The sequence below is a fragment of the Pundamilia nyererei genome, unplaced genomic scaffold (assembly GCF_000239375.1).
Source record: "Pundamilia nyererei isolate P.nyererei 1_Seehausen unplaced genomic scaffold, PunNye1.0 scaffold00008, whole genome shotgun sequence".
Classification (NCBI taxonomy): domain Eukaryota; kingdom Metazoa; phylum Chordata; class Actinopteri; order Cichliformes; family Cichlidae; genus Pundamilia; species Pundamilia nyererei.
Window position 1 is genome coordinate 1,285,929 of NW_005187409.1, and position 11,706 is coordinate 1,297,634.

An 11,706-nucleotide genomic window follows, 5' to 3' on the forward strand; every position below is an offset into this window, starting at 1 on the left:
GGCTGTGGTGCCTCTAAAGCACCCCTCCCTTGGTCAGCCAGAGTCTCATCTTTGAGTGGGTGACAGCACACTGAACCAGAATGTAGCGTTATTTCACCAAAAACAGCGATCGCTCGTAGCAAGGCTTGTTTTTCTTTTAAATAACTCCCATAAGGCCAACTTTCCGCACGCACCCTGAACAGCATCCTGCCCAGTCGGGTACATTTAATCAGTCTCCACAGGCTCATCAATCATTATCTCTACATCCTTACTATCATAAAATGAAAACCTGCCCTTGCTGCCTCATTATAACAATGCTGAGTATTTCAAGGCCCTTATCGTTATCCAAGTAACATACCTAGGTGTAAACAGAGTTTTTAAAAGCTCTCTGCAGAACATCCATGCCAGCAAAAAGATTACTGCCAAAATAAATACCTTCAGCCTTCAGGTTGTAACCTGTTTGTCTAACAGTAAGGCAGCGCCAGCAGCAACTCCCATCTCACCGTGCCCTCGTCTGCACCAGATAATGCAGTTTTTAAGGGTTTTTCTCTTCTGTGAGGCAGGCTGGCTAACCATCTGAACTGCATGTTCTCACAACACCCGCATGACAAAAATACCAAAGAAATTAATTCACTTTTTAAACTAGAAACACATTGAGCACAGTCGACCAAACTCAAATGGTTTCTTCCCTTTTCTGCAGCTGCGATTTTATGTCACGCCGACCACCAGCCTTACCCAGTCACGCGCTCTGTCCTGAACATTTTGTCCTTTGTGTCATGCATCTGCACCGGCATCACACAAAGCAGTGTTTTTCTCTCTCAGACAGGCTGTAACTAACAGCGATGTCAGAGTATGGTCACCAGATTGGGGGATATTACCTGCCATATAGGAGCCACGTGGCCACACCTGCTGCTTTATTAATCTACATTGGTGTTTTTGGGAACAGACTGCTAGTAACAAAGTGCCTAAAGATGCAATTTCAAATTGATTCTTTGCTCAGTCGTCTGTGTTGACATAACACTGGCTCATCCCTTGAGTTAGGTGCCTTTGTAATGCTTGAGTGATTCATAGGTCAATGTTAAGTGGTTCCGCAAACAAACAAAAGCATTCCTCTGAAAGCAGTCGGGTACACGGACTGGAATGAAAATGAGTGAAACCTTTGAAAGACCTTCAGAAAGCCTTAAGAACTATTGCTCAAGACCACTTAAAAATACAAGAAAGTCTGGCTCCTTGGAAGCAAAATACAAAGAAGTGAGGAGTCCAGCGCTGTCTGTAGGGCTGAACAATGAATCCAATTTTCATTTCAGTTACATTTCAATTCAGTTTAAGCTCGCAGTGATGAGTAAAACAAGGTGATTTAGATAAAACGACTACTGTGCCACTCTTAAAATGACTCTTTAGTAAATTTAGTATTTTTCCGGTAAATGGTCATCTGAACATTGATCACGATAAAAGGATGTTTGCCACCATCGAGCAACCCTGCCTACCCCAAAAAAACACATTAGTTAAATGTGCTTCTTCCACTGAGACACATTTTTCCATTTAATATTGATTCGTGTCAAGCTGTATTACTACACTCTTCCACTGACAGACGCACAATCCTCAATCTTATAAACAATTTCAGTTTTCATGGGTCATTTTTCTCTGCTTGCTGTGTCATGTTTACTAATGTTTCAGGTGTTGTCCCATGCGCCGAGTGCTAAAGTGCTCATGTTTGTTAATGTTCCTTCTCGCTCGGTATAATGAGAGAAATGGCTGTCATTAAAATGAGCCTCGGGTTAAATCGCCTATTAAATTGGATGATAATACAAACGAAAGGCTCTCAAACTATGTGGGAGCCTCTGCGTGTGTTGTCTGTTAGCTCGGAGATAACAGGTTTCATGCGACGCCGAGCTGAGTTAGTCATTTGTTAACGGATCTCTTCTTCTTCCGATCAGCTGGAATGACAGGGTTGTCAATAGCTTGTTAAGAGTGATGGGTTTGATTAGAAATGTGTCCCTCCACAACTGTGAGCCCTGGGAAATATGCTAATTAAATTCTTGCATATGGGCAAACATGAATCATGAAAGACAGTCTCATTAAAGGGAGAAAGACAAATCAATTTTGGGGCGTTGGTTTCTCCGAAGATTAGCAGGCAATGTAGGATGATTTGTCACGCCATCAGTTCTTCTTCACTGGTTCAGTCACTGTCCTTACTGTCAGCGAGCTGTCGCCACATATCACTTCACCGATGCAAGTGCAGGTCATTGAAGCCATTAACCTTATTATTATGATCACAACAAACATCTTTATCATTTCTTTGTATGTATTTTATTGTCGTCACTAAGAGTTTTCCGTTGGGATTTATCGGCTGCTTTCCTTTGTGAGTAAAGGGGCATTTGGCTGACTTAGTATCGCAAGTTACCACTTGTGAGACGATATACATGAGAAAGCCAGGATATTCAGACTTTCAGTACCTAATATAAGGAAAGCACTTCCCATTATGCAACGCAATAGTTTATTTTCACTGGAAGCCTCCCACACTGTAAATGTAAACTCAGCATCACCCACAATTATTCCTTATGATAAAAAGCATAATTTAGAGCCAGAGATAAGGGTAGCAATCTAAAACCAATTCTAGTTGAGTCCTTTCCATTTAATTGTATTCTTTGTAAGCTTGGCGGGTTTATCTGACAGTCTAACTTGTGGCGTTGGAGCTTTGCACACCTGAGTCAAATGCAAGCCTTTATTAAACACTGTTTTTCTGCTGTGTTTGGGTCCAGAGCCAGTAAATTGTTCCAGACAGAATATTGATTATAAATCAGTAAAGAAATTGATGTGTATGTAGAATCCATAACAGGCCATAATAACTTGTATCTAGACATAAATGACTTTATTTGTAGTAACTGCTTTTCACAAGATAAAGCTGTCTGTGAGCTACAGTGGGTCTGTTTGACACTCTGACAGCTTCTGAAGCTCCTAATTTTTATATTTTCGACTCAACTTGTTAACATAGCAGGACAATGATCCGAAACACACCAGCAAGTCCACCTTTGAATGGCTGAAAAAAATGAGTAAATAAACAAGCCCAAAATGAAGGTTTTGGAGTGGCCTAGTCAAAGTTTGGACTTAAATCCAAATGAAATGCACAGACTGTACATCTGTGAAAACCCGTGCTTACACCTGACAGGCTGTTTTTTTGTTTTGTTTTTTAAGCTGATCATTTAGCAGGTCTGCTGTGGATTACTTTGCTGTTGATGGACTAACGTGTCATTAGAGCTGTTTTATATTCCAGAAAAATCAGGACGCACACTGTTACATATTTAATAGCTGACTTGTTTGTGCCAGTTTTGACTCAGGAAGAGTTAATTACATCCATATGGAGTTTACTGTCTTAGCTTTTCTTGTTTCTTCACAATCAGCTCATATCTGGACATTATTCTAAAAATAAACTACTTTAAGACCTCCCTCCTGCCTGTCTGCATACATTGGTGCCTGGCTTGTTTCTCAGTGTGTTATTCTTCATATGTTTCTAATGTGCTACAGCTGGAGATGTCGAAGCAAGACGACAGAGGAAGCGAGGAGAGCGCTAATCAAAGCAGCGTAAGTGGGGAAAAATGCTCAGTCCTCCACATAGTTTTGTCTTCATTCTCCCTTTCTTCTTCTTGTTTTCCTTCTCCTCCTCCTCCCGATTTTCCCCTCTCTCCTCTTCCAATGACATGACAGATCATTACGGGCCAAACTAGTTCACTGCAACTGCATGTGTCATTTAATAAATCACACAGACACAAGTGGGCTAGGAAATAAAGGAGTCATAAAGTCAAAACGGCTTGCACATGTGCATATGTCTACACACCCACACACCAAGACACACTCACAGGGTGTTATGGATGGATAAAAAAAGGCCACCAGAGATCCCACACTAGAAGTGGAAATGGTACGCACCGTACTATGTAGAACAACAAACACAGACAAAATCTCTTCTGTTATGCTGCCTCTTCTCTGCCACCTGTCAGAGATCTGAAACGAGCAGCTTGATCGTTCGCCTTCCAAGTCTCTTCCCCTCTCCCTCTATTTGTTCTTTTCAAACTCGTCTCCTCTGTCCTGTCATTGTGTATGTGCGAGACACGCTTCCCTCTATTAGAAATATAGCTGCTGGCTGAATATCCTCCCTCGCCTCATTATCCCCTTCCTCATTCATTATCCCCGTTTTCATTGTCTCTCTGGATTGACATGTTGGTGGTGAAACTCGTCGCACTTATTTGTGCATGATTGTCTTTTTATTGTGTCCCATGCATCAGCCTAAATTTGAATTTGTTTACATTACGCCAGATAACTCAGACAAACAGGGCCAGTGGCTGTCTGCAGACTGATTCATGCTAACCGTGTGTGTGTTTTGTGCACGTGTAGGAAGCCACAGCGTCAACGGTGGTGTCCTGCAGTCAGGAGAAAGAAGGTCCCACAGAGAGGAATCCACCAAGTCCTGTCCACTCCGAGAGGGAAGCTCTGCTAGTTGGTACGCTGACACTCTGGCTTTTCCCAGCACTCTCACTGAGACATTTCTTAACCCATGAACTGCTCAGTGGCAGGCCCGGGCCCTTCTGTGTGGAGTTTGCATCCTCTCCTCACGCTTCCTCCGGGAGCTCTGGTTTCTCACCAAAACATGCTAAGCAAATTGTCTTTTCACTGTGCCCTTTACCAGGACACAAGCTTACAGCTACATTTGATCGCTGGCTCCTGGTTACATTCTAATGCCTCTTTCTCCAGAAATGTGTGTTTCTTATATGCAGAGTTTATTATTAGAACACACACCTTACTCGAGCTGCCCTCAGCATTCATGGCCCTGCAGCTGCACACAAAGTGTCAGAGTGCTTTAAAGGCAGAAAATAGGAAGATTTGGATAAAGATTCAGAAACACCAAACATGGGAAGTCTGGATGCTGCACCAACCGCTGCATTTATGGCTTATGGGGGGAAAAAAAGGATGACGACTTCCTTGCAACAAGTAAAAATCAAGGGTTGCGTTGTTTTTCATTTTTGCAAATAGTTGCCGTGACCAGCTGCTTTCGACTGCTTAAGATTGAAATGCGATAGCACAGGTTGCCTGGTGGGAGGCAACATGTCTCCAAACAGTTGCACTCTTCCTTAGACTGACTGCAGTCGCACTCAGACAGATTGGCTGAGGTTGGCAAATAATGATCAACTGTGAGATTTTACTCTGGTTGCATTCTGGTTATAATCTTATTGAAAGACCAGGTTCCACAGTGGCTGTCACTGTGCAGGTAAATCACCATCCTGCAGATACTTTTAACTCTTTGTGAAGGAATCTCTGAATTCCATTTTTTAATCTATGAGTTTGGCAACAATATTGCAAGTTTGTGTCTCGGTCTCCAACCACTGTTTTCATTAGTGTGACTGTAGCTTCAAAGCTTCCTTTCTATAGAGCGATCACCTGTTTTTGGATTTGCCTCATGGAACATTTTACAGAAACTTTTAATGTTCAAGTGTTGTTTATATTTATTGGCTTGTTTCTTCAGGTGCTTGATAGTTGTGTCAGCTTTCAGACGTAATAGTTATACAATTCTTAGAAAGAAATGTGGTGCAAAATAAGAGGAATGGCAGCAGTGTCTGTTCCTTTCTGGAAGTGAAAATCACCATTTGTCATCTTTTATGGTCTCATCAATGTAATGATCATGAGCTCTGACTCCAGCACATTCTGGTAATCTACACACAGACGCAGAGAGTGGGTGCATATTGCTCCAGCAAACGTCTGCTGTCAGTTGGAGAAGGTGTTTATTGGCTGATTTTTAAGGTGAATAAGCATGGACAGCAAAACGATTGCAGTGGGCGAATTGTCGCAAATAAATCATCGTGAATTTTAACTCGGTGTGCTATCTAAATGCACCATTAGATTCTCAGTCGGTCTCTTAATCATTGTCAGTGGAGCAGCTCCAGACGAGCACGCTGTTTGTGTTCAAGTATCGATTGACCTGCTGCAGGTGACAAAAATGAAGTCTTGGCATACTGTTTTCCTCCAAAAAGACTCTAATGCTTATCATATTTTTGCTTCGGTGTTTGACCCAGCAGAAATCATTGTTGCTTTCACTTTGTTTTGTTATTGTTGTTTGTTTTTTACTTGTTTTTGCTTCTTTTTTTCAAATCAGGGTACCTCAATGCTGCATAGGTGATTTGTAAACAGAGGTGGAGGATTACCTCTCTCCTGGCCCTGTCTGTGAGCTGATAGCAGATGGTATGTTTGAGCTAGGGGAGAGTTGGGCTTTGATGAGACAACGGCATCAAAGCCACCATTAAACACTCTCTCTAATCTGGAGCCACAATGTACAAGAGGCTCTTAACAGTAGTGGGACTCTGGGAGACGCCACTCGAAGCTCAGTCAGAGGACAGGAGAAAGAGTCAGATAAAGCGGCGTTGTGAACATACTGGTGTAGTTCATCGACGTTTTATGGGTGACAGGAGGTTTGTGACATGGCTCTGTGTTAACATCTTCCCACGATTTGTTTGTTCTACCTCAGGGATCATTTCAACGTTCCTGCACGTCCACCCGTTTGGAGCCAGCATCGAGTACATCTGTTCATACCTGCAGCGTTTGGACACCAAGGTAACAGACTCGCACGAATCAAAACTTCTTCTACTGTGGATTGTATGCACCTGTACTGGCAGCGTGTCTCTTTCCTGTATAGGACTGATGTATGGGCTTGTATGCCAAGGCCCTGCTGTGCCATCAACACAAGCTGTATGCTTTTAGAGCCCTTTGACAATACAAATATTTGTTTTCTCCCCAAGAGATAGGTGAGAGGAAGGATAACATGTCTGTCCAAACAGATTTACACAGCGCTGTGTTTTAGCCCCCTTTGGTATTTAGCAACATTTCTTTTGTCTTTGACTTGAACTGGGATAAACCGAGAGCTTGCTGTTTTAACATATATGTTTTTTTTCATTAGCCATGTAAAGGCTTCCCTGTAAGTTCAAATGTGTACATTTTGATGTCGTAAGACACCTGGGTCATGTGAGTGGCTTCCTGGATACGCTGGGTCATTTAAAGGTTTGCAACATGTGCACACCAACACATCTAACAACTAACTTCCACACTGCTCATTCTTCTTTGCCTTCTATAATAAGTACAGCTTGGTATTTATTATTATTATAGTGTTTAATGTTTTGTTAAATATAGAAAAATGTTGTGAGCTAACTGTGGGTTTTGGAAAGGTCTCTTGGAAAAGAGACACTCCACTTTTACTGAGACAAATACATAACCAGTCACAGTAAACGTCAGACTGGGGACAGTGAAGGCCACTTGAGTACAATGAACTCATTGACATGTTGAGCTTAGTTTGTTTGAGCTTTGTGAGATCAGAAAAATGACTGGATATGCATTAAGTTGCAATTGGCTGATTTAATATTTGCATTAAAAAGCAGTTGAAGGAGTGTACCTAATAATGTGGTGAAAATGGTTTTCAAGCAAGTTTAACTTTGACCGTTTCACTTTTCTATATGTGGACTTCAAACATGTCTTCTCATATCTGACTTTTCCTGATGCGGGAACGTATTAAAAGTAGATCCTTCTTCATGTCACTTGAAGCCGCCCAATCCTCACACATCCTCAGCTTCCACTCTGTCCGCTGAGGCTATTCCATCCCCATCTTTCCGACGAGGCGTTTTAGACACATTATCGCTCTTCACTGCCACTTATATGAGGCTTTCAAGATGCCAACTTTCAGTGTCACCTCCAAAAAAGCAACACTAAGATTAATGGCCACTTCTCCTCTCCGCCCCAACAAGAAGACCTTCAGGGGGAAAATGGCAGCCTATCCCTTTATATTCCCAGCGCTGAGCAAACATTAAACCCTTTTCAGACAACTTATCATTTAGTAGAATTAATTGGCAAAAATGCGGATGTCTCAAGCGCATCGACGTGGCTGCCCCGAGAAATGCGTGTTCTCTGTAGCAACTCTTTAAATATGCTCATCACCAGCCTGACTCATTCTCACACATGCAAAGAGTGTGACGGACTTCTCTGATGCCTTTTGGGGATTTTTTTGTCTTGAGTGTGTTTTAATGTGAGCGGACGCCCACGCTTGTCTGTCTGTGTGCGTCTGAGTTTGCCTGTACATCTGTTGTTCCCACACAGACTCTTCGCTACACACATTAAGCAGCCCACAGAGTTTTGTCAATATCACCGGCTGGACTCACCAACAACGAGTCCAATCCTCTCTCCTTATCTGGTCGCTCCACACACACAATCACGCACGGCTTCATTGTGTGTAATGACACTCTAGTCCTATCTCCACGATGGCTCTTAATGCGTCCTGACATGAGTGCAGCTCTTAAACAATCTACTTATTAATTCAAGTCACTGTGGGATGTTTACAGCAGCTTGGACAGTGAATCTTGGCAGCATCACCTCAGGATTTAGGCTGACTGATCCTCAGCCCACCCATGTGACTGAACGTGTAGAGGAGGTGTAAGAGAATAAAGCCTGAATGTTATGAACAACTCACTGGGTGACCCAACAAGGGCTGGTGAGCATTTTTCTCCCAAAGTGGTTTCCTGCCTTAAAAGATGTTTCCACTGAAAACAAAGTGAATTGAAAAGCATGAGTACACTTTCTCACTAATGGGTAGGACTAAAGTGTTTGCAAAGTTATAATTAGGGGCTAAGTATATTTTTCATCTGTGCCGAGTTTGATGTGCGTCGTTGTGCAAATATAACTGAAAATTAGCTCAAAGACCACTGACAAGCCTGAAGGTTTGAGCGCTACATTAAGGGGATCCAGAGATTCTGTTAAGCCATAGAAAGCATGGTTTGGGGTTAACTCGTCCCCTTTTGCAGTCTGCAGACTACACAAAATCAGCCCGATAATCACCAGATCCAGATGAAATTGGGTGTTGGTTGATGTCTGGAACAAAGATGGCCATCACGCATGAAAATTGATCACATTATCTTGCATAATATGTCGTAATGAGTACCGACACTGCATCTGGGACTTCTCGCGGCTCTCCTGACAAAAAGCCTAGAACATTAGAAACTTCTTCAGCGCACTTCTGTGAGATTAAGCAATATGAGCACACAGCTGTTCAGTTTCTTCTACATTAGAAGACAGTTTCCAAAGGCCGCGCACATGTAAAGAAAGACGGTCCCTGTAAATGAGGAGCAATGCAGTCTGTCTCACACTCACGGGAAGGTCGAGATTTTATTATTCTAGCGTGCGTAATTTGACGCGCTGCCCATCGTAACAGATGAAAATAGCTGCTCTGAATGATTTATCCTTCATCCTATAATGAAACTTTTCCATTAGGGTCGAAACATTTCTAGGATGACAATGTCTCCATCCGCAGGATACCATGAGTCACTGAATAGTTTGAGTAGGAAAGGGATATGAATCACATGCTACGCTGTGCAACCACCAGATTTAAGCCCAGGTGATTAAGAAAGATTCTGTGGCCAGCGTCTCCCACATTATAACTAAAATACCAGGAGAGCCTTGAGTACATTTTGGAAGCTTGCAGAATCAGTACCAGGATTGATTAAAGATGTTCTTACGGCATATGGACGCCCGTCAACTTACCAGCTTGCAATTTGGTACAAATCTGTAAAATAGTAAGTTAGAATGATTGCAATTAAAACTACGAAAGTATTGCAAAAGGTTTGGTAGTTAGAAGCGGTTTAAAAAACCCTTTTTGTTGGTTAAGTCAAGCATTGAGTTCTTCAGCTAATGAGTCTGTACGGCGGTGACAGGAGACGGCAAAGCTGCGTTTGAGTTGCACAAAGGTTCCCAATCCCGCAAAGTTTTCAAAGGTAGCAAAAATCTTAAACTCCTCTAAGTCAGTGAAGGACAGTAAGGACGCGGCTAATGTGATAGATTATCTCCACCAGCACGACTCTGGACTAGCTGTAGTTTCTTAATGTTTTTCCTGTAAAACCTGAAAAAAAGCACATCACTATAATTAAGTCTGGAGGAGATAAAGGCCTGAATGACCTTCCTCAGGTCTGCTAACAAGAGCAATGAACCGATCATAGTCACGTGTCCCAGCTGATTCAAACACAGTTGCTTACTTCAGTGCCATGAGCAGACTTTGACGGTTTTAAATGAAAACATATTTTAAATGATTTTAAATCAAAAAAATAAGTCAAGGGGTTTTAATTTTAGTGATAAGCTGTCCATCAAGACATGATATAAGTAATAGTTCCACTGCTTAACTCCAACATTTGGCTTCTAATAACTGTGTAAGTGTTTTATCTCATGTGAGGAAAGTCAAAACAGAATTCTGAGAGCCGAGTGAAGCCACGAGGTTAGTGGGACAGCAGATGGATGTGACCTGTGGTCTGATGCTGGTTCTCCAGAGGTTTCACTACTTTCAAGTGTGATTTGTGCAAGATCTGTTTCAGGAATACCTTTTTTTAAATTAATGTGATTGTGTGGTGCACAGGTGCAGATGGATATGTCTTAGACAATGTGGGCTTATAATCTGTACCTGTGTTTGCAGATCAACCCCACTGAGGTGGAGTCTCTTCTCTCTCGGCTGCCCTGCACCTTCAGACAGGAGCTAACTGGTGTCGGAGCCAGTCTAGAGAAACGCTGGAACTTCTGCGGCTTTCAGGGCATCAAGAGCACGTAGAGACGGCCGCTGGCACTTGTGGAGGAGAAAACAGGCGGACAAGGCAACACTGAGATACTGTAGACATGTGAAAGAAACCATGTAAAGTCCACAGCTATCAAAGACCGGACTGCGCCTGACTGTACGAGGACACAGCAGACTGAGCACACATCAGAGAGGAAAGTTAACAGCATTTCAGGGACTCTGTGTGGGTGGCAGAGACGTGCAAATGCTGCATTTCTATGGCTACAGTAGTGTTGACACCAAGCCCTGGTGATGCAGTCTTCATGAGCTTGAACTCAGTTTCTCGATGTCGGCTAAATATTTTTAGACGCGATGACTCCCCGCGAGTCGCAGAACAGCACCAATTCCTACAGTCACTGGATTATTCTGTAGTTTTTTGCCCACAGGGGCGGGGCATTGTGATTTCAAAGCCTACAGTCGGCTCTGTGTGGTGTCAGTGTGGGCCCGGTCTACAGGGCTACACTGGGAGGTAATCAGGGTACGCCTGAACACTTCAATCCTCCAAACCCTTTGGCCTCCCTCTCTTCTCTTTTTTGCTGTTCCTGGTTTGTAACATAGATCAAAAAATAGATATATTTCTTCATTTTCTGTAAAGGCGGTTAACAGTTGCATAGAATCATTTGTTGTAATACACTGTAAATGCTTGGATGATATTTTTGATTATAAAAAAGATGTTTGAGTATACAGAAATGAGTCTGTTTATTTTTTATATATACGTTTTATATGTGTCAATGAAGGTTAGCAGGGTTAGGGTCGTACATATTTCAAGTATTATTTTGAGCCAAGGAGTATAATAAGGAATTACCAATTCTCTATGCCAGTACAGATATGTAGAAAAGCACCTAAACCTTTCTGATTTCTCACTGTTTACTCACAGATCTCAAGACAGGATCAGTTTAGGTTGCAGATTAGGAACTTCTACATGCAAAGTATGATATGAAACGATTCCTGAACATGTTATATTGAGAGTGTATCTTAATCTTACCGTGTTTAATCCACATGGAAAGGTTAGATCACAAGCCCGCTGTGTCAGCTTGTCCAAAAAGAGCCTCACAAACTCGGGTGATGAGTGATCCGGCTTCTGGTTCTAGTGCTGATACGTTTTGACA

General features: G+C 42.4%; 1 protein-coding gene across 1 annotated transcript in view; it reads left to right on the top strand.

Moving 5' to 3' along the window:
• Positions 1-11,275, top strand: part of LOC102196578 (ecto-NOX disulfide-thiol exchanger 2-like) — a 61,974-nt gene extending 50,699 nt beyond the window's left edge. Inside the window, exons 10-13 of the mRNA XM_013908253.1 lie at positions 3,505-3,561; positions 4,369-4,474; positions 6,491-6,576; positions 10,463-11,275. Of these exons, the coding sequence (XP_013763707.1) occupies positions 3,505-3,561; positions 4,369-4,474; positions 6,491-6,576; positions 10,463-10,594 (381 nt within the window). The 3' untranslated portion in view covers positions 10,595-11,275. The remainder of the gene's footprint in view (positions 1-3,504; positions 3,562-4,368; positions 4,475-6,490; positions 6,577-10,462) is intronic.
• Positions 11,276-11,706: the final 431 nt, after the last annotated feature.